A 22051-nucleotide genomic window follows, 5' to 3' on the forward strand; every position below is an offset into this window, starting at 1 on the left:
AGTCCCGTCTCCAGCGGCCTCGCCATCAGGGTGTGCGAGGCCTGCCCCCCACGGTGCTCTCTCTCAGCCTTCAGAGCTGCACCCCGTGATGACGGCCGCCCTCATCTCCAACAAGCCCGAATTCGTGAAGCTCTTCCTGGAGAACGGGGTGCGGCTGAAGGAGTTCGTCACGTGGGACACCCTGCTCTACCTGTACCAGAACCTGGACCCCTCCTGCCTGTTCCACAGCAAGCTTCAGAAGGTGCTGGCCGAGGAGCCGGAGCGGCCGGTCTGCACGCCCCCCGCCCCCCGTGTGCAGATGCACCACGTGGCTCAGGTGCTCCGGGAGCTGCTGGGGGACTTCACGCAGCCGCTGTACCCCCGGCCCCGGACCGGCGACCGGCCGCGGCTCCTGCTTCCCGTGCCGAACATCAAGCTAAACGTGCGTGCTGGTGACGTGGCCCCAGCCCCACTTGGCCCGTGTGTTGGGCCGCTGCTATGTCCTTAGGGCTTCTTTTTAAAAGAAATTGTCCTTTATTTTTATTGGGAAAGAAATATGCTCCATTGTAGTCTGCCAGGGCCCCTATAAAAAAATACCACAGACCGGGCAGCTTAAACAAGATATTTAGTCCCTCACGGTCTGGAGGCTGAAGTCTGGCCTCGAGGCATCGTGGGGCCGGTTTCTAGGGGGGCCTCTCTTTCTGGCTTGAGGACAGCCGCCTTCCTGCCACGTCCTCACGTGGTCTTCGCTCGGCGTGCAGGCAGAGAGATACAGAGAGCAACAGTGTCCCTTCCCCTTCTTACAGGGACACAGGTCCCATCAGATCAGGGCCACAACCTATGACCTCATTCAACCTTAATCACCTCCAAATACGGTCACTTTAGGAGCTGGGGCTTCAATGTATGAACTTTGGGGACATGTTTTCATCCATAATTCTCCCTTTCTAAAAATTTCAGACAGTACAAAAGGTTATGCAGGGAAAATGATCTCCTTCGTGCCTTGTACCCCCCCTCCTGGCCACCAGGTGAAATTGGATTTTCATGTGGTCAGGTCAGCAAGATTCCGCCACATCGCTGTGAGGTGCCCAGCATGTGCACTGCCACACAGGAGCACGGGGGAGATTGTTTTCTAGTCTCTGTCCGTGTTTGATGGGACTCTTGACTCATCTCGGTGTTAAGTGTGAGACTGGCTTCTGAATTTATGTTAGCAAGTATCCGTCTCCCAGTTCTTTAAGCTTTTTAATGTTTCTTTTTGAGAGAGAGAGAGAGAGAGAGAGAGTGCATGAGCAGGGGAGGGGCAGAGAGAGAGGGGGACAGAGGATCTGAAGCAGGCTCCAGGCTTGGAGCTGTCAGCATGGAGCCCGACGCAGGCCTCAAACCCATACACTGTGAGAGCATTACTTGAGCCAAAGTCAGACACTTAACCAACTGAGCCACCCAGGCGCTCTGTTACCAAAACATTTTTAATCCTATTTTGATCTCAACTTGATTGCATTGTAACATGTGTTTACTATGATACTGGATTATGTTGCTGATATTTTCATGGTTTTTGCATCAGAATGTTTGAAGCTTTGATTGTGGTTTTATTTGGGGGCTGTCTTTGTCAGGTTCTGGTATCAGCTTGATGTTGTCCTTGTGGAAACCATTGGGAAATCTTCCTCATTTCTTTGCTCTGGAACAGTTTATGTGGCTGGAACTCCCTGTTCTTACAGATCAGCAGGCTCTCCTAGGAGCCCATCAGGGCTCAGTGCCTTTTTCAGTAGTAGCTCTGAGGATTTTCTGTTTCTTTTCTGATAATTGATTTGTTGAGCTTTTCTATGTACTCTAAGATTAGATTTGGGTTTTCCTCTTCTGCTAGAAAATTACCCGCTTCCTTGAGTTTTCAAATTCATCCATCGTCCCAGGTAGGCTATGCCTGACTCTGGAGAAAGACGTGGCTGTGGCTTGGTTTTGTATATTCACAGTTCTGCATTTCTTAATTCCAGAGTATTTAAGATGCCCTTTAAGAAGGTCAAAATTGGAAGCTACAGTTAACTGTGTCTATAACTTAATTTGTCGATTAAGTTTTTAAAAATATAAAGATAAGCTTTTAGGAAATGTACAAAATGACTTGAAGAAAGTGGAATTTTGTGCTTGATGTGGGAAGTTGTTCTCACCTCTGGTAATTATTTCCAGACCATCTGAGTAGGTGTTTACTTACTGATCAGCCAGGAAGCTGGATTCCCATGTGACTGTGTAAATTGAGTGTGTCTGGGGGCAAGGGGCCCTCCTGCTCACAAGTAATCCTTGTCTGTTCAGCAACAGTTCCTTGTTGGTCTTCTCTGCAGGCGACACTGTAGGTTCCCTTGAGGAGCTCACTGCTACGAATCTATAACAGACTCTGTGTTGGAAGTTTACCTCACAGAAAAAGGCTGGATGCCGTCAGCTAAGATGAAGGAGACTAGAGGTGCCTGGTGTGTAACATGAGGCTACAATTGTTGGCAAAGGACTTAGCCGGGTTTTCCACTTTCTGAGTGTTTCCACATGTCTCCAGAGTGATGGTCTTAAAACTCCAGTGTACATGAGATTGATCTAAAGTGTTGCTGAAGATGCAGGTTGTAGGGCTCACCCTCCAGGAACAGTGGTTCCAGAAAGGTGTGGAGCTGGGCTCAGGACCTGCATGCTCAGCAGGCACACCCAGGGATGCTGAAGCTAGTGGGGACCTAGGAGAGGTTCTGAATGTCCACTGCTCACTAGGTGCAGGGAGTGAGTCTCCGGTCCCTCTACAAGCGTTCACCAGGCCACGTGGCCTTCACCATGGACCCAGTCCGTGATCTTCTCATTTGGGCCATCATCCAGAACCGTCGGGAGCTGGCAGAAATCATCTGGGCACAGGTAACCAGACCTGTTTCTCAGCACACACGGCTACATGTGGACTAGTGACGGGGTTTCAGCCAGGGAGTGTGGCCAGAAAGCCAGTGCCGACAGCAGGTGGAGGAGCACGTGGCCTTGGAGGGAGGGCGGTGGGTGTCCATGACCCCAGAAGAGACCCAGGGTGCCCAGTGGTGGAGAACAGAGAATTTGGCTCAGGCAAGGAAAGAATTTTAAGAAGCTGTGCTGCCCCCTGCCGTTCTGTCCAGGGGCTGAGCTCAGGGGGCACACACAGCTGGGAGGAGCCGCCCTCCATGGCCCACACGGGGGTTCCGGTGGGTCGGCACCTGTGCTGTGGCTGTCCTGTTCACTAGACAGTCTGGAGGCAAGTTACATCCCCGGAGGTGCTACATCTCTTTCCACTGACCGTTACGGGTCTCAACAGAGACAGTCTGGTACTTAGATGGGGGAAGAGCCCCTTTCTGAGCCACCTGAGAACATCGGTCAGCAGCTCCCTTGCCACTGGGTCCGTGGGCAGCTTGGTGGTCATGACGGAGGACATGCCAGGTGGGGCCTGAAGCCAAGTGTTGTGGACCCAAGTCTCTCACACGTGGTTCTCCTTTACTTCAAGCAGATTCTCTTGTTAAAACAAAGTGTCATTTTTTCTCAGAGAGGTCCCCTACCTCTCAGTGTTGGCCTTTCCAAATTGCTGTTGTGGAACCGGTCCCCTCCCCAGTGATGCCAGCAGAGTGGCATAGGTGGCTTCCTACCTGGTCTGTGGTTCTGGGGGTTTTGCCCTCTCCCAAAGTGTGTGGTGGGTCCGTGGTGGAGCTGGGCCTGACCGTGGCCTCAGGCGTGCTCTGTGGGGCAAAGTGGATGGGAGGCCCAGAGATTTCCAGGCTCTGCCACCGGCCCCTCGTCCTGGGCCAGTGCTGCCTTCTGACCAGGCAGTGCTTTGAGAGCTTTCCTTGAGATTTTCTTAACATCCCTGGTGCCGCTGAGGCAGGGCGCCCAGAGCCTTGAGGGGTCTTGCGTGGACCTGGTCACGTTTCTGCCCTTCAGCCCCATGCCGGGGGTTGACCAGATGCCCAGGGAGTGCTGAGATTCATGCCTGCATCGGGTCCGTGCTCCGGGTGGGCGAGCAGACCGCTCCCACTGGCCAGTGCGGGAGCCCGGGCCACCAGCTAAGGCTCACCTCTAGATCTGGGGTGACCCAAGTGATACAGACAAGAGCACAAGTAATCAGCTAGTGGCCCCTGTGTCGCGGGGCCTCTGTTCTCATCACCCCTGGGCAGCGTGTCTGGGGTTCCCGGGCTGGACCACCCAGGTTCTCACTGTGGCCTCCCTGGTGCCCAGAGCCAGGACTGCATTGCCGCGGCCTTGGCCTGCAGCAAGATCCTGAAGGAGCTGTCTAAGGAGGAGGAGGACACGGACAGCTTGGAGGAGATGCTGGCTCTCGCTGATGAGTATGAACACAGAGCCATCGGTGAGTCCACAGGTGGCGGCCTTGGACCACGGCTCCCCTCCTCACATGTCACCCCAGGATCCTCGTCCCCGGCCTCCGCCCCCAGTTCTGTCCAGACCGTCTCATCGGCTGGGGCTGCTCCTTGACGCTGTGCCCCGGCATCGGGGACTAGGACCCTGCTGCCATGACACGATCTTCCTCGTCCCAGGGGTGTTCACCGAGTGCCACCGGAAGGATGAGGACCGAGCTCAGAAGCTGCTCACCCGCGTGTCGGAGGCCTGGGGCAAGACCACCTGCCTGCAGCTAGCCCTGGAGGCCAAGGACATGAAGTTCGTGTCTCACGGAGGCGTCCAGGTGACGTGCTGCAGGCTTGCTTCCGGGAGGAGCTGTCCGTGGTGCTGCCGGTGCGGGTGCAGCCCCCGCTCACACAGAGGCACATGGGTCCCTGTGCTGCGGGGACCCGGGGACAGGCCTGGGCCTTGGTCCTGTGCTGTGGACCGACACACCCTCTCCACTCCCTTTGCAAGTCAGCAAACTGGTGCTAAGAGAGAGTGGGCGGGGGGTCCCCTACCTGGGAGCCTACAGTCCTCCACGCGGCCCCAGCCCTTACCTCCGGGAAAGACTGCCTGGCCCTGCCCACCCGAGCCTCTTCCTCCACCAGAAGATGACGGGGCCTGTCCCGTGCTGCCCACCACGCTGCGTGGCTGGGGGCTCAGAGTGCCGTGCTTGGGGCATGCAAGCGTGTGGCGCCGAGAAGACACATTGTTCACCCTCAGGGGTGGGGCACAGGGGGTGCCCACCGGCCTGAAGCTGCCTCCTCTGTCCACAGGCCTTTCTAACCAAGGTGTGGTGGGGCCAGCTCTGCGTGGACAACGGGCTCTGGCGGGTGATCGTGTGTATGCTGGCCTTCCCGTTGCTCTATACCGGCCTCATCTCCTTCAGGTGCCAGCCTGGCCTCTGGGCTGTAGGGGTAGGGAGGCGGTGCAGGGCCCCAGACCTTCCTTCCCAAATGTGCTTGCTGGGGGCAGGTCACACCTGTCTTGGTGGCTGCTACCAGGTCCTACGCTGATAGAGAGGCATGCAGGCGGGAGGCAAGGGGGGAGGGGTCTCTCTGTGTGCTGAACACCTACCGTGCCAAGCACCAAAAATGGGCTGAGCACTGGCCCTGCCCTGAGCACCTCTCTGCACTGAGTGCTGGCCCTGCCCTGAGCACGCTCCCTGCCCTGAGCAACCCCCTGCACTGAGCACACCACAGCCCTGAGCACCCTGTCTGCACTGAGCACCCGTGCCCTAAGCACCCCTGCCCTAAGCACCACTTGCCACGAGCACCCCCTCTGCACTGAGCACACCCCTGCACTGAGCTGGCCCCTGCCCTGAGCACCCCCCTGCACTGAGCAGCCCCCGTGCACAAAGCTTCCCCCTGCACTGAGCACCCCCCTGCCCTCAGCACTGGCTCTGCACTGAGCTCCCCCTGCACTGAGCACCCATCGTGCACTGAGCACCCCCCTGCCATGAGCACCCCAGCACTGAGAACCCTCCATCACCTGAACACCCCCTTGCACTGAGCACCCACCTGCCCTGAGCACTGGCTCTGCACTGAGCTCCCCCCTGCACTGAGCATCCCTGGGCCCAATATTTATTTTCAGTCCCGGTGGAACCAGAGACAGGTGCTCTCAGGGCCCTCCCCATGCGGGGCCTCGTGGTGGAGCCCCCATGTGGCTGTGTGTGGAGAGTCCGTGGGCTGCATGGATGCCCCCTGTGCCCAGGCCCGTCTCTGCCGTGTGACAGGAACACACCAGCGCGGTGGCCCTGCTCCTTAGGGGAGGCGGAGGTCCTTTGGGCTCCAGGCCCCTCACAGCCCACCCCCCTCCCGTCTGCATCTGCCCTGCAGGGAGAGGAGGCTGCAGGCCGGGCCGGGTCTGCCCCGGGTCCGAGCCTTCTTCAATGCCCCCGTGGTCATCTTCCACCTCAACATCCTGTCCTACTTTGCCTTCCTCTGCCTGTTCGCCTACGTGCTCATGGTGGATTTCCAGCCCACACCCTCGTGCTGCGAGTACCTCATTTACTTCTGGCTCTTCTCCCTCGTGTGCGAGGAGCTGCGGCAGGTGTGCCCGCCCAGCCCCCTTCCCTGCTTCCCTTGGGTCCCCAGCCCCCGCAGCCTGTCCACTGGTCCGCATCCCCACCCGCGTCCCCCGGCACTGGAACCCGCGGCTGGCTCACCTTCTCCGTAGGCCCACGGCGGGCTAACCGGGCACATAGACGCTGCAGTCAGGGTCCAGGGTGGCATCAGAGTTCCCCGGGAGGCAAGTGCAGGAGGCGGCGCTGTCCAGCTGGCTTCCCCTCTGGCTGTGCCACCTCCTGAAGTCCGACCTGCTCCCAGGGGGCAAAGCCCCAGATCGGAGGCTGGGTGTGACCTCCTCCCCGAGGGGGGCCGTCTGCCCCACCCATCCAGTTGCCGGGGACCGGGGCTGCCGTGGTCCTGCTTCTCTGGGTCTTCTGCGGAAGCAGGTGGACGGGGTCCTGTGGGAAGCTGGCTCACACAGACAGGAGGGGGTTGTCCCTGCCACACACATTTGTGGACTGATGGGTTGCGGAGGGTCGGACGGTGGGCTCAGGGCCGCCTGGCAACACCCCTGCCTGGGCTCCTCTCCCACTCTTCCTCAACCCAGGGTACCTGGGGACGGTGGGAATCTGTCCTCTTCCTGGCTAGCCTCACTCTCCGGGAAGGAGGGGGTGTCTTCATTGCTGCTGGTGAGGTTGCTGAAGACAGACCCCTAACCTCGTCCTCTCGCAGCTCTTCTATGACCCTGATGAGTTCGGGCTGATGAAGATGGCCCTCCTGTACTTCAGTGACTTCTGGAATAAACTGGATATCGGTGCCATCTTGCTGTTCATAGCAGGACTGACCTGCAGGTGAGCGGCCTGTCTTCTCTGCGGCTTCCTGTCTGCGGCTGCAGCCCGGCGGGCTCACGTCCCCTCTGGCCATGTCTGCTGTCTGTCTGGGGGACAAAATCTGCCCTGAGCAAAGGGGAAGTTGCCAGAGCTCCCGCCCCCTCAGAGGGCTGCGCACCTGCAGCCCAATGACTCCGCCTCCTGCTGGGGCCCCGCCCGCTCCCCTGCCCATTAGGGCCACGGGTGTCCCTGCCTCAGTCCCTTTCTCCATGAGGCAAGAGGGACCAGCCCAGCCATGCTGCTTCCCAAGAGGCCAGCATGGCCCACCTCCCCTGCCCAAGGCTGGGCTTCTGGACCTTTCCGGATAACACCTCCCTGGAGGCACTGCTCCATGAGCTCACACCCTGTTTTTAGTTCTCTGGGGTCCGGGGGCCTCCAGAGCACACGTGGGCTTGGTCAGGTGAGTGGGCAGCTGGGGACGGGCTCTGGGAGCGGTGAGCTCAGGGGTCCTTGATTCTGCCTGGGGGCCAGGCTCATACCAGCGTTGCTGTACCCCGGGCGCATCATCCTCTCTCTGGACTTCATCATGTTCTGCCTCCGGCTGATGCACATTTTCACCATCAGTAAGACACTGGGGCCCAAGATCATCATCGTGAAGCGGATGGTAAGGGGATCAGGGGGTCCGGATGCCAGTTGCAAGCGGGGTGCTCCAGGGCTTGAGCAAAGCACGTCCCTGCTTTGCCTTTGGGCTCCCAACCCCAGCATGCCCATCGCAGGTCTTTGCCTGTATGTCACCTCTTCCAGACAGCCTCCCCTGATCTCCACAGCTCATTCCCGAGCCCTGTTACAGTTCCTATCACTCCCTCCGTGGGTCACAGTCATACCCAGCCCCTCCTACACATCATGCCCAGCACCCTATAAGGATGTGGGGGCAGGCCAGGGCTGTGGCCCCAAGTGTCCCTGTCCAGGGTGACAGCAGCTCCTCCCACCACCGCAGAGCACACAGCCTGAGTATGGGGGGCAGCAGGAGCGTGTGGGTGGGCGGCTGCAGCTGGTGCCACCCTGTCTCTGCAGATGAAGGACGTCTTCTTCTTCCTCTTCCTGTTGGCGGTGTGGGTGGTGTCTTTCGGGGTGGCCAAGCAGGCCATCCTCATCCACAACGAGAGCCGGGTGGACTGGATCTTCCGGGGGGTCGTCTACCAGTCGTACCTCACCATCTTCGGCCAGATGCCGGCCTATATCGACGGTAGGACACGGGTCCCTGACGGCTCCGGCAGGGGTGCCTGGAAAGCTCCCTGAAGGCTGGGAGGTGAGGGGCGGGGAGTGGGGTGGCTCCCCAGGTGCCTGTGTGGCAGAAGACCCAGTGCATGTGATGCTTAGTTGCGGCGGGGGGGGGGGGGGTTGGCATCAGCGGGGTGGGGGGAGCCTGGGCCGTGGCTGAGATCTGGGGTGGGCCGAGGGTGCGGCCTGGGGCTCTGACACCCCTCCCGGACACCACATGCCACCCTGTCCCTCCTCCTCCTCCTCTAGATGGAGAGAATCCTTTCTGTACGCTGAGTTTTTTCTTTTCAACAGCGTCATCAAGGTAGAACACCTAATAGGAAAAGCTCACCTGTTTGAGGTGTGTGCTTCAGTGGTTTTCACCGTACTTACAGAATCGCATTTTAGAACATTTGCATCACCCACCAAAGACACCCACCCCCCTTAGCAGTCACTCCCCGTGTCCCCAGCCGTTGGCGACCTCTAATCTGCCTTCCCTCTATACAGTCTGCCTCTGCTGGACATCTCGTATGAACTGGATGATGCAACGTGCGGTCTTTGCGTCTTGCTCTGTCTTAGCGTGACGTTTTCAAGACTCAGCCATATTGTAGCCTGCGTCAGCATTTAGTCCCCCTTTGCTGTTGTTAAACAATGTTCCATTGCACGGACAGGCCACATTTTGTTTCTGCATTTGTAAATCGGTGAGCTCCTGAGTTGTTTCTGCCTTCTGGCTGTTATGTGTAACATTGCTCGGAACGGTTGTAACGGTGATGTTTCCAATTATGTGTCTGTGTGGACGTGTTTCCCTCCCGCTTGGATGAAGGTCAGGCAGTGGAATGTACGCCTGCTGGGTTGTGTGCTGTCTTTAGCAGTTTGAGAAACGGCCACACTGCTTTCTACAGCAGCTGCACCGTATCTCGCGTCCCCACCGCAACAATACAGGGCCCAGCGCTCTAGATTCGAGCAGGCTTGTCACTGTTGTCTTTCTTGCTTCTGGCCATCTCAGGGGGCACGAGACGCGTCTCATTTCCCTGATGGCAAATGTGCTTGTGTGCTCACGGAGCCGTTCGCGTGCCTTCTTTGGAGAAACGTCTGCTCCTATCGTTGGCCCATTTTTCTTTCTTTTCTTTTTTTTTTTTTTAATTTTTTTTTTTAACGTTTATTTATTTTTGAGACAGAGACAGACAGAGCATGAACAGGGGAGGGGCAGAGAGAGAGGGAGACACAGAATCTGAAACAGGCTCCAGGCTCTGAGCTGTCAGCACAGAGCCCGACGCGGGGCTCGAACTCATGGACCGTGAGATCATGACCTGAGCCGAAGTCGGCCACTCAACCGACTGAGCCACCCAGGTGCCCCATTGGCCCATTTTTCAAGTGGGTTATTTTTCTTTCTTCCTGAGTTATACGGACGCCAGTCCCTTCTCGTACTTCTGACTTGCAAATATGTTCTACCATGCTGCAGGCTGTCTTGTCCCTTTCTGGATGGTGCCCTTTGAAGCACCAGGTTTTAATTTTGGCGAAGTCCACCCCCCCAGTCGCTCTGGTCACTTGTGCTTTTGCTGTCATATCTCAGAACCCGCTGCCTGACCCAGGATCGTGACCATTTATGTGACCCAAGATCGTGACCATTTGCTGTCGTATCTCAGAACCCGCTGCCTGACCCAAGATCGTGACCATTTATGTGTTGTTATTCTAGAAGTTAGAATAACTTCTTACTTTTGGCCTTTGAGCTATTTAGGTTAATTTTGTAAACAGTGTGAGGCAGGGGTCACTCTTCTGCATGCAAATACCCAGTTTGTTGAAATCCCCATTGAATTGTCTTGGCCCCTTGTCAAAAACCAATGGACCATTAATGAAAGGGTTTATCTACAAACTCTCCATTCTGTTCTATTGCTCTGTGTGTCTGCTCTTGGGCTAACACCACACAGCCTGGTGAGTGTCACTTTGTAGTAAGTTTTACGATTAGGACGTGTCAGGCCTTCAACTTTGCTCTCCTTTTTCAAGATTGCTTTGGCCTCCAGGTCCCTTGGGTCCACACACATTTTTGGATCAACCTCTCAATTTCTCCAAAAAGCATCCAGGACTTTGACGGTGAACGTGGGATGTCTTTCTGCTTATTTAGATCTTTAACTTCCTTCAACAAAATTTTGTAATTTTCCGGGTCTAAGCTACGCTGCTTTTGTTAAGTTTATTCCTAAGTGTTTTATTCTTTTTCATATTGTTGTAAAGAGAATTGCTTTATTCATTTTATTTTTGGATTGTCTGTTGCTAAGGTATAGAAACGCGCTGTACGTGGGGTGCCTGGGTGGCTCAGGTCATGATCTCGCGGTTCGTGGGTTCGAGCCCCGCGTCGGGCTCCGTGCTGACAGCTCAGAGCCTGGAGCTGCTTTGGATTCTGTGTCTCCCTCTCTCTCTGTCCCTCCCCCGCTTACGCGCTGTCTTTGTCTCTCAAAAATAAATGAACATTAAAAATTTTTTTAAATACACTGTATTTACACGTCGATCTTGCTGAAGTTCTTTATAGCACTACCAGTTTTTAGTGGATTCCCCGGGATTTGCTGTGCAGGAGATCATGTCTTCTGCAAATAGAGATATTTTCTCTTGTTCTTTCCCACCTGATACTTTTTACTTCTTGTTCTTGCTGAATTATCCTGGCTAGAACCTCTGGTACAACATTGAATAGAAGTATCCAGGACAAACATCTCTTTGTGGTGCCTGATCTTAGAGGCGGGAGTTTTTTTCAGTCTCACTATTAAGTACGAAGTTCGCTGCGGGTTTTTGTAAACGTCCTTCATCCGGGTGAAGAAGCTCCCTCCCACCCCTAGTGTCTTGATTGCTTTCATTATAAAAGCGGGCACGACTCTGTCAAACGCTTTTCCTGCACCTGTTGAAATGTCTGCATGATTTTTTGTTCTTTATGCTACTAACACGGTGTGTTCATTAACTGATTTTCAGATGTGAAACTGGTTCTGCCCTCCTGGGACAGACCTCACTCGGTCACGGTGTGTAACTCTCTTTATGTGATGCTGGATTCAGTTTGCCAGCGTTTTGTGGAGGATGTTTGCATCTATGTTCACAAAGGGCATTGGTCTGTGGTTTCGTTTCTTGTAATGTTTTTGTCTGGTTTTGGTATCAGGGTGACACTGGCCTCCTAGCACGAGTTAGCAGTGTTTCCTCCTCTCACTATTTTGGAACACTTTGTGAAGGATTGGTTTGAATTCTTCAAACGTTCAGGAGAATTCACGAGTGAAGCCCCCTGGGCCTGAACTTTTCTTCGTGTGAAGTTCTAAAATTATTACTTCTGTCTCTTTCCTTGTTCCAGGTCTGTCTGGATTTCCCATTTCTTCCTCAGTCCCCTGTGGTTCCTTGCCTCTTTCTAGGACTTTTTGTCCATTTTTTCTACACCATCTACTTTGTTAGCACACAATTTTGTAGTATTTCCTTACAGTTCTTTTTATTTCTGTAGGGTTGGTGGTGATGTTCTCTCTTCCGTTTATAACTTTAGCAATTTGAACCTTTTTTCCCCCTTGATCAGTCTAGGTAAAAGGCTGTAATTTTGTTGGTCTTTTCCAAGAACCAGATTTTGGTTTTATTGATTTTCTTTATTGCTTTTGTATTCTCCATTTCACTTATTTGCATTCTGATCTTTATTATTTCCTTTCTTCTGCTTGCTCTGGGTTCAGTCTGCTTTTCTTTTGTCTTAGTTGGCTAAAGTGGAAGGTGTGTTACTGGGGTGCCTGGGTGGCTGAGTCGGTTAAGTGGCTGACTCTTGATTTTGGCTCAGGTCATGATCTCATGGTTCACGAGATCAAGCCCTGTGTCGGGCTCCGTGCGGATAGGGTGGAGCCTCCTTGGGATTCTCTCTCTTCCTCTCTCTCTGCCCCTCCCTTGCTTGAACTCTCTCTCTCTTTCAAAAAGTGGTAGATTATGTTATTGATTTGAGCTCTTCTTTTTTAAAAACATTTTTAAGTGTTCTTATTTATTTTTGAGAGAGAGAGAGAGAGAGAGCAGGGGAGGGGCAGAGAGAGAGGGAGACACAATCTGAATCCAGGCTCTGAGCTGTCAGCACAGAGCTGGGCACGGGGCTCAAACTCATGAACTGTGAAACCATGACCTGAGCCAAAGTTGGACATTTAACGACTGAGCCACCCAGGCACCACTCTTTCTTCTTTTTCATAGCACCTTCTTGTAGGGGGACTGACAAGTGGGCACAGGGCAGCAGGATACTGACTTGCAGTTTTAAAAAAGTAGTCCATGCTCATTGTTGACAATTTTAAATCCAAGTAAGTATAAAGAATAATGAGCATAATCCCACTTCCGGGTGTTAACCATCATTAATAACTGCCACTTACTTAGTGTGTTTCGTGAGAGTTTTTTTTTTTTTAAGTTTATTTATTTTGAGGCAGGGAGGGGCAGAGAGGGAGAGAGAGCATCCCAAGCAGGCTCCACGCTGTCAGTACAGAGCCCGACGTGGGGCTTGATCCCACAACCCTGAGATCATGGCCTGAGCCAAAATCAAGAGTTGGATGCTTAACCAACTGAACCACCCAGGTGCCCCTTGGAGGGTTTGTTTTTTTTTAACGTACAAGCTGGACATATGTTTTGTTGAATATGCCCTTCACTTTTCTACAAACGTGGGACTACATTTCTGTTTGTAATCACCTGTTGGGTATGGGTGCATTACCTGTGCCGCAATTTTCCTTCCCCCCCCCGCCTCCCTTCTTTTCCTGAGAGTTGTTCATTTACTCCGCTTGAATTCTGTCCGCGGCAGTGGGCTCCCTGTGGTTGGGGGCTGTGTCTCAATGGTGACAGCCCCTCCCCCTTCCCAGCCCCCGGCCCTGCCCCGGGCCCAGGAAGTGGCCTGAAGGGGACAGCTGGGTGCTGGGTGGGTGTATGTGCCTGGGGCGGGACTACAGGTCTGGCTCCTCACTTCCCTCGCCCGCGGAGGACGCTTGGGGGTAGACAGACGCCTCTCTCTGGACCTGAGCTGACAGCTGAGGTCACCCCGTTGTGCAGGTGTCCAGGCCTTGAGGACGCCCATTGCCAAGGGACTCTGGTGACTCGGCGTTGGCTGTCTTTGTTCCCTGCGCCCGCCCCCCCCCCCCCCAGGTGTGAACTTCAGCCTGGACCAGTGCAGCCCCAACGGCACAGATCCCTACAAGCCCAAGTGCCCGGAGAGCGATGCCGTCCGGCACGAGCCTGCCTTCCCCGAGTGGCTGACGGTCATCCTGCTCTGCCTGTACCTGCTCTTCACCAACATCCTGCTGCTGAACCTCCTCATCGCCATGTTCAAGTGAGGGCCCCGGGCAGCGCGGTGGGCGGGTCTTTCTCGCCCCCGGAGAGCGCGGTGGGCGGGTCCTTCCTGCCCCTGGGCAGCGTGGTGGGCGGGTCCTTCTCGCGCTCGGAGAGCGCGGTGGGCGGGTCCTTCTCGCCCCCCGGAGAGCGCGGTGGGCGGGTCCTTCTCGCCCCCGGAGAGCGCGGTGGGCGGGTCCTCCTCGCCCCCGGAGAGCGCGTTGGGCGGGTCCTTCTCGCAGCGCCGGCCGGGTCTCCTGTAACCCGCGTTCTCCTTGCCTCCCGCCAGCTACACATTCCAGCAGGTCCAGGAGCACACGGACCAGATCTGGAAGTTCCAGCGTCACGACCTGATAGAGGAGTACCAGGGCAGGCCCCCCGCGCCTCCCCCCTTCATCCTCCTCAGCCACCTGCATCTCTTCATCAAAAGGGTGGTCCTGAAGATCCCCGCCAGGCGGCGCAAGCAGCTCAGTAAGGCCGCCTGCGCAGTCCCCGGGGGCGCACTCCGCTGGCTTGGGGTGCGGTCGGGGGGCCGGTGGGTGAGCGTGGCTGCTCCTTCTAGAACCCTGTTGGCTCAGCAGGCGTGCAGACCCTCGGACGGGCGTGGGGCGGGGTCCTCCCCGTCAGGGCCCCTCCCCGCCAGAGCCTCCCGTGTCCCCTGCACGCGGCGTTCAGGCCCCTCTGTCCGCCCCCCTGCGCCCGCAGAGAGCAAGCTGGAGAAGAACGAGGAGGCCGCCCTTCTGTCCTGGGAGATCTACCTGAAAGAGAGCTACCTGCAGAACCAGCAGTACCAGCAGAAGCAGAGGCCGGAGCAGAAGATTCAAGACATTGGCAATAAGTACAGGAGGCCGTGGCAGCCCAGGGGCGCGCGAAAAACCCCCACTGCCCCAAGTCGCACCGGGGACACGGCCCACCTGGGGGAGAGGCCCGGGCACTGCTCCTGGGGCGGGAAGCTTGTGTCCTCCAGCTGACCCGTGGCTCCCCCCTTGGGAAGCCCGGATCTCGCGGGGTGGGGAGGAGGGTGAAGGCTGCACCAGCACTGGGGGCAGGGCTGACCCTTGACCTCCTTAGGAGGCAGGGGTGGGGGAGCTGGTCCTGCTGGCCCTGTGTCTCTCCCTGGGCCAGGAGAGGAGGGGACACGTGCCATGTGGCTATGGCAGCTCCTGGCCCTGGTGCAGTCCCGTGGGCCGTGCAGGGAGAGGGGCGTCCTGCCGCCTGGTGGGGGCGGGGGGGGGGGGGACAGCCAGCGGCCGGGCTCCCTGCAGGCAGGCGAGCACCCTCTCCTCAGAGCTGTGCACCTGCCTTGCTGGGTGTCTCTCAGCTCATCCGTGGGCTGGAGCCAATGATGGCTGCCATCGCCTGGCACAGCTTCCAGAGCGTGCCGGAGGGAGGGCACATGGAAAGCGGGTGCTTGTCTCGGCTGGAGACGCAGGGGGTCATGCTGCCCTGCACCAGCCACCTACCTGCTCTCCTTGGTCGGGTGAGGGCTCCGAGGCCCAGGGAGGCAGCATGGCCTGTGCGGCCCCACAGCCCCCAGGGCTGAGCTGAGCTGACCCCCACATGCACCTACAAAGGGGGTGGGGGTGGGAGTTTGTTGGTGATGAGGTGGGGAGGTGGGGTCTCTGACAAGCTTGTCATGGGGACTGAGTCACAGGGGTCCAAAGCCACCCCATCACCTTCTCTCCAGTAACCACACAGCATATCCGCAGGCTGACTTGGGGAACACGGCAGGAAGCGGTTCCGTGGCTTTTGTGGGATTGGGGAACACGTGGTGAAGGGGGGAGTAAACTGCGCCCCCCTCCGCCCCCCCCCGAGAACTGTTCACAGCGGGTCCCGGGCCCAGCTCAGCACTCACTGGTCACTGAAGGGGCTGCTGACTTTGTTACTCCGAGCGTTCTCTGAAGGTGCCCTTGAGGGGAGAAGTAGGAAACGCCGGGCACAGCCAGGCAGGAGAGTCTGAGCGGCGTTCGGCCGCGGGACCCCTTGCCTATACACTTGGCAGCCAAAGTTGGGTGACGTCCCCATGTGGTAGCAAAATAAGACAAACCCAAACAGACGGCACTGCCCATCCCCCAACCCATCGGTGCCCAGAAGCAGCTTTGACCTTTGCACTTGGCTGTCTAGCGGCCTGTCAGCAAATCAAAGGGAGGCCTGCTCATCCCTGTGTGACTCCCGGCGATGCTCCCACGGCTGGCACTGTGGCTGTGTGAGCTGGGGGCGTCCACTTGCTGGAAGATCTTCCCCTTTGGGGCCGTGGGCAGTGTTCCTTCTGTACAGAAACGGGTTATAAATACTTTCAGATTCAGGGGAAGGTGCCTGAAGTTAAGGGGTCCCAGGTAGGGACTCGCACCTACAGACTAGCATTGTGTATCCTCGACATCCAGGCCCCTGGGGCCGGCCCGGCTGGGCTCAGCTGGGTGTTCTTTCAGGGTCAGCACCATGGTGGACCTGCTGGAAATGGAAAGTCTGAAGCGCTCAGGCTCCATGGAGCAGAGACTGGCCTCCCTGGAGGAGCAGGTGAGTTCCAGGCCAGCGCCTCTGTTTCCGGGTCATGGATCTGCCTGGCCGGGGCACCGCTCTGGTGCAGGGGCTTCGAGGATGAGCACCCTGGGGAAACGGCCGGGAGAAGGAGCTGGGGGATGTTGGGGCCATCGTTCCCAACCGGAAGAGGTGCCCTCCAGAACGTTCTGCCAAACACTTCCCCACTGAGCTTCACCACCCTGCACTGTGGGGCGTCTACAGCATGGGCTGCTCTGAGGGAGCCGCTCTCCTCCCCAGCTCTGGCCTCCTCAGAGCTGTCCTCCGAGGTGACCTGGCCACAGGACTCCACATCCAGAAGCTGTGGGAATTCCAAACGCCCGCGGCTGCTTTCCCAGGCTAACCGCGGTTGCTGTTGGGGAGGGAGGGCCCCAGGGCAGCAAGATGCGTTTGAACGTCTGGGTGGAGCACTGGGCTGAGTAACATCAGAAAGCGTGTGGACGTCAGACCAGCCCCAGACGGTTGGAACGTTGGGTCAAGGTTCTGATGCTTCTGCACGAGGGGGAGCTCAGAGGACGTTGCCAACAGGCAGCAGGCAGTCGATGAACAGCCTCCGCCCCACTCGTCCCCCATCAATGCCCACTGATGGTCCCCCCACCAGTGGGGCCACGCCTGCTGGGCTCCAAGTCCTGGACCTGAGACAGGCAGCCCTGAGCAGCCTCCCATCTGAGAGTTATCACCTTGCAGGCCAGCTGGGCTCAGGTGCTTGAACATCCCTTCACCCATCTGTCCATCCATCATCCTTCCATCCTCCCATCTTTCCTTCCTTCCTTCTCTCCTCCCTCCTCCCATCCATCTTTCCCTCCTCCCATGCATCTTTCCTTCCTTCCTTCCTTCCTTCCTTCCTTCCCTCCTTCCCCCCTCCCTCCCTCCCTCTCTTCATCCATTCATCCACCCATCCATCCGTCATTTCACGTTTCCTGTGCCCCTCGTCCATGCCACATCCAGGGCTGGCCTGGGCAACATCAAGGCAAACAGGCATTGCCTCCCCCTCAGAGAGTTGCAGTCTGGGGGGCACAGACGTAAACGCCCATTGTCACAGTATGGTTTAGTAAGTGCAGCAATCAAGGCGGATGCAGGGGCTGGCGGTCAGAGAGGCCTCAGGCCTTCAGAATAAGAGGGGTGGACGGGGAGGAGGTTGGGTCCCTGCCCCTCTGTGCCCCTCTTGCTGGGGGCTTTCTTATGAGCACCCCTGCTGCCCAGAGCAGCCTCCCAGCAGGCAACACCTGAGCCGCACACGCTGTCACAGGAATCTTGTCTCTTCCCAGCTCTGCTGTGTCAGGTGGGGGTAAGCCACTCGGCCCTGTGATGGTGGGGTGCCCACCGTGAGCCAGCCCCTGCCCTGGGACCGCTGTACATGGGGGTCTGCCCCGACTGCCTTCCCCCCTGTGGTCCCTGCCTTGCAGACACCCTCCCGAACGGGTGCAGCTGCTGCTGAACTGAGTTCTCCTGGCCCCGTTGGTCCCCTGGCTCCCACCATCCCCCGTAGTTGAACATGTTTGACTTCCAGGAGTTTCTTTTCTCTGGGAGGAGCAAGAGCCATGGGGAGCCTCGGTGGGCGGTCACGCTCCACCTTCCTGCGGCTCAGGTTTGTCGTACTGTGGCTTCAGGATGGTTCAGCGGCCTCTGCCGTGTCCAGTCCCAGTGGCCATTGCGTCTCACGGGTGGGCACTGCCCGTGACACCGAGGGAAGCAGGGCAGGCTCTGATGCCCGTGGGGTCACTGCAGCCTTCCCCTAGTGCCCTCGCCGGTTCAGCGGAGGGCTGGGTGTGCTGTACGGAGGCAGGCGTGGACCAAATCTTGTTTGGGATGTGCCTTCCAGGTGGCCCAGACGTCCAGAGCGCTGCACTGGGTCATGAAGGCCCTGAGGGACGGTGGCTTCGGCTCAGAGGAGGGCATCCCCGCCCCGGGTGAGTGCGCGGCCCTGCCAGCAGCTGGTACCTGCTTGAAGTCCGGGGGTCTGTGGGGAGGAGAGGCAGCAGGCTAGATTCTGGCGGGGACTGGGGGTAGGCCGACTGAGCTGCTCCTGGGTCCCATGGGCCTGGGGGAGGGTAGACTGCCCCACAGAAGCAGGGGCCCTGCACAACCGAGCCCTTGACTGGACCTGGTGGGGGGCTTTGAGAGGGGGCCTGCGCATCATGCTATACAGGAGGGGCCGCTCCAGGATGCGCCCAAGACCCAGACCAGGTGGCAGAAACCATAGTCCGTGTGTCTTTTTTTTTTATATTTATTTTTGAGAGACGGGGGGGGGGGGGGGGAAGGGGTGAGCAGGGGGAGGGCCAGAGTGAGGGACAGAGAATCCCAAGCAGGTTCCACACTGTCAGCACAGAGCCTAACATGGGGCTTGATCCCACGAACTGTGAGATCGTGACCTGAGCCAAAGTCAGACACTCAGCCGACTGAGCTACCCAGGTGTCCCCCCAAAGTCCATATTTCTAAGTTTACAGCCAGCCAAGAAATGGGCAAGACTGGCCCTCCTGGGGCGGTGCTGACCCCGGAGGGGGCACACGTGCCCTCCCTAGCAGGATGGGCTTCTGTAAGGGCCGTGAGTCCAGCTAATTACCGAGAGCTCTGGGGCAACCACACAAGGAGGCAGGTGCTGGCTGGGGGGACACTGCCCGACCCCAGATCTCTGTCCCCCCAGGGCCGTAGTGGGGAGCCCCCCTTCGGGGCTGGTGGCGTTCAGTCTGGTCTTGGGGAGGCGGAGGTGGCCCAGTTCTGGGGAAAGGACCATCGAGGACGCCCCTGTCCTGTGGGCCAGGTGCCTGAGCCGGGGCCCGGCTTTGCCCACGGCTCCCTGTGGCTGTTCCCAGCACCCCAGAAGGCCTCAGAGGGGCAGGACCTCGAGCCGGACGGCAGACAGGAGGAGGAGGACGTGGGCGACACCCACCACGTGAATGCCCGGCACCTCCTGTACCCCAACTCCCACGTCACCCGTTTCCCCGTGCCCAACGAGAAGGTGCCCTGGGAGGTGAGTGCGGGTCCTGGTGCTCTCCCACTGGGCCAGAGGTGCCCCGTGTTCTGGACACGGCCAGGCGCCAGGTGGACAAGCCTGTGCGGCCTCACAGGGACGTGCTGGGCAGAGAGGGAAACTGAGTCACTAGGACCACACAGCTAGAGGTGGTGGAGCTGGGCGCCCAGTGGGCTGCTGACCCTACAGGGAGCTGACTGCCCTGTTACCTCCAGTGGCCTCACTCATCCCAGACCCCAGCATCCCCAGGGACTGGTCGCTGCCCCTTTCGTGAGTGCAGGTGAGGGATAGCATCGAGGAGGGAGGAAGAGGAAGGGCAGCAGCATCTGTGTGCCCTCCCCGCCCCCACGGGCTTTCCCTCTGGCCTTTCTAGAACATTCCAGGCTGTGGCCTCCATTCCTTCTCCCCAGTCTCTGCCAGCTGGAGTCCCTCTGGAGTCCAGCCTAGACCCCTGCCCCATCCTGGGGGCTCCCCTGGACCACCAGTGCCGTCGCCAGCCCCCTCGGCTGGGTCCCTGGGGGTGGTACACTCAGCCTGCCTGAGCTCAGAGCTACCCTGTGCACTTTGGGGTCTGTCTCGGGGCCCATGGCGTGAACGCTTTGAGGAAGAGGTGCTGCTGTCGGTCATCCTGGCCACAGAGCCCTAGCCGTGGTCAGGGGTGCCAGTCTGAGGGCTGCGGGGGCCCTAGCCGTGGTCGGGTGCCAGTCTGAGGGCAGGACCGGCATCTTTGTGCAGACGGCGTTTCTCATCTACGACCCGCCCTTTTACACAGACGACAGGAAGGACAGGGGCTTGGTGGACCCCGTGGGAAAGTGAGTGTGCACATCCTTGGCCCTGGGCAGGAGGGAGGGTGGGGGACCAGCAGGCGCTCCAGGGTGACGGCCAGAAGGAGCTCAGGGTGAGGGCCTGCCTCCTGCCTGGGCAGGGTGCCCTGTCCTCCCCAAGGGCTGGGACATTCTGGGGAGGCACCTGGCTGGGGGCACCTGCCAGAGACACAGGGCTCTCTGACAGTCCTGGTCACTGCCCCCTCTTACGGGGACATGGCCTCTCCGCTTTTCCCAGCGCCCTGGAGCCTCTGTCCGGGATCAGCTACAACGCCGTGGACGGACCCATAGACCGGCGGAGCTTCCACGGGGTCTACGTGGTTCAGGACGGGCTCCCTCTGTGAGTGCGGCTGCCCACCATCCCGCGTCAGCCGGGCCTTTGTGGGGCTTGCTTCTGGGGTCAGCCGTCCTGTCCTGGCAAACTAGCCATCTTTCTGATAGAAGTGAACAAAATGCAGAAGAAAAGAGATGCTGATGTAAAACGCTGCCTTACTCGATGAGACCCCTCTCTGCGTCTCCCAGGACACTGGCGTGGAGCTGGGGAGGCGCACTTACCCCGGCTGGCCTTGGGGCTTGGCCCTCGTCCCTGAGTGCCCTTGGTGACTTCCCGCCATCTCCACAGATTCTGACAAAGAGCAGGCTTGCCCTGAGAGGGAGGAGTTGAGGGGCCAGCGGGGTGGCGTCAGGGGACGGTGGTGTTTCCTACTTCTGTTCTCTGTGGGGACGGGCACCGTGTCCCATTGTACACTGAGTACATCCAATGTCAAGATGTTGGGTGACGGTGGCGTCACAGCCAGCAGTCACTTGGTGAGCACCTCTGGGTGTCAGCCTGGGGTTCTGGAGATAAAGGAACCTCCTCTGCCCAGGGTGCAGCACCAGGGGCCGGAGGAAGAGGAAGGCACCATGAGAATTAGGGGAGGGACCACAGACGGGGCCAGAGGTGGCTTGAGAGGGGGGGCAGGTGGGGCGGCCTCTCGGGAATGTCCTGGAACAGGAGTGGGTGTCTGTGCCTGGAGCCAGAGGTGGTATAAGGAGGTGGCGGGAGACGGCGGGGTGTGAACGCGGAGTCCCTGGTCCCAGTCGAGGTGGCAGGAGGTGCGATGGGGCGGACACAGGTGGTGCCGTGGGAGAGAGCAGGCTGGAGAGTCACAGAGGGACCCACAGGCCCTGCCCCTGCATGTGTGAGGCCTTGGGATGCAGACGCGTGTCGTGCGGCGCAATGGGCTGGTCACACGGGCTCTAGGGGTCGGGACGGCCACATTAACACCTGTGCTGGACTTCTGCTCCCAAGGAGATCTCTTTCTTTTCCAACCAACTCCAAGGTGACCTGAATCTCCTGCCTCATCTCTTGGAGTCCCTAAAGGACAAGATTTGTCCCTAGGTGGACAGTCCTGGGTGGGGAGGCAGATTCGGCCAGGCTGGTGGAGGGGATCCTATCCCAGCCTCCACACACTGGCTTCTTCCCTGCCTCCCGCCGAGGAGAGCGGCCTGGGGTCTGAGAGCCCTGGGCCAGGGCGGGTCCAGGTAGAGTTGGCACACTGCCCCGTGAGTGGCCCCCGTCCACGGCCCCACCTGGTCCCGCCGGATGCAGGCAGCAATCTAAGCAGATCCGTCCTCCCCAGGAACCCCATGGGCCGCACAGGACTGCGTGGACGTGGAAGCCTCGGTTGCTTTGGACCCAACCACACGCTGCAGCCTGTGATCACCCGGTGAGTGTGCCACTGAGGCACCCACGGGCCCCTCCCCACGTGCTCAGAGCTGAGGGGACAGATCGCACGTGGCGCATGGTGCCAGGCTCATGGTGGGGCCTGGATAAGTGTAAGTGCACCCGAGATGCAGGGCGGGGGTGTCCTTGTCCCCTAGGAAAAGCCCAGGCCTGTCCCCACCCCTGGAAGCTGCCCTTGCTTCCTTGTGGGCCCCCCTCGGTTAGTGGGCCTCTGGGAGGAGGCAAAGCCATGGCCAGGGCCCAGGACCACAGAC

At 58.4% G+C, this 22051-nt stretch overlaps 1 protein-coding gene across 10 annotated transcripts in view; it reads left to right on the top strand.

The window, feature by feature from the left end:
* TRPM2 (transient receptor potential cation channel subfamily M member 2) overlaps positions 1-22051 on the top strand; it is a 54893-nt gene that overhangs the window by 27278 nt on the left and 5564 nt on the right. For 6 of the 10 annotated variants that reach the window (XM_086676107.1, XM_086676109.1, XM_086676108.1 and 3 more), the window contains exons 12-30: positions 68-421; positions 2716-2853; positions 4186-4315; positions 4503-4648; positions 5124-5236; positions 6186-6399; positions 7089-7207; positions 7718-7850; positions 8261-8432; positions 13556-13739; positions 14028-14209; positions 14444-14576; positions 16168-16255; positions 17787-17864; positions 18099-18186; positions 19090-19247; positions 19983-20059; positions 20310-20411; positions 21694-21780. In XM_086676107.1, the coding sequence (XP_086532233.1) occupies positions 68-421; positions 2716-2853; positions 4186-4315; positions 4503-4648; positions 5124-5236; positions 6186-6399; positions 7089-7207; positions 7718-7850; positions 8261-8432; positions 13556-13739; positions 14028-14209; positions 14444-14576; positions 16168-16255; positions 17787-17864; positions 18099-18186; positions 19090-19247; positions 19983-20059; positions 20310-20411; positions 21694-21780 (2696 nt within the window). Of the gene's footprint in view, positions 1-67; positions 422-2715; positions 2854-4185; positions 4316-4502; positions 4649-5123; positions 5237-6185; positions 6400-7088; positions 7208-7717; positions 7851-8260; positions 8433-13555; positions 13740-14027; positions 14210-14443; positions 14577-16167; positions 16256-17786; positions 17865-18098; positions 18187-19037; positions 19248-19982; positions 20060-20309; positions 20412-21693; positions 21784-22051 lie in introns of those variants that run through there. The other 4 variants (XM_086676111.1, XM_086676112.1, XM_086676114.1 and 1 more) reach the window with 3 other exon arrangements.

This window comes from Puma concolor, chromosome C2, assembly GCF_028749965.1.
Source record: "Puma concolor isolate L17-30 chromosome C2, mPumCon1.1.hap2, whole genome shotgun sequence".
NCBI classification, from domain to species: domain Eukaryota; kingdom Metazoa; phylum Chordata; class Mammalia; order Carnivora; family Felidae; genus Puma; species Puma concolor.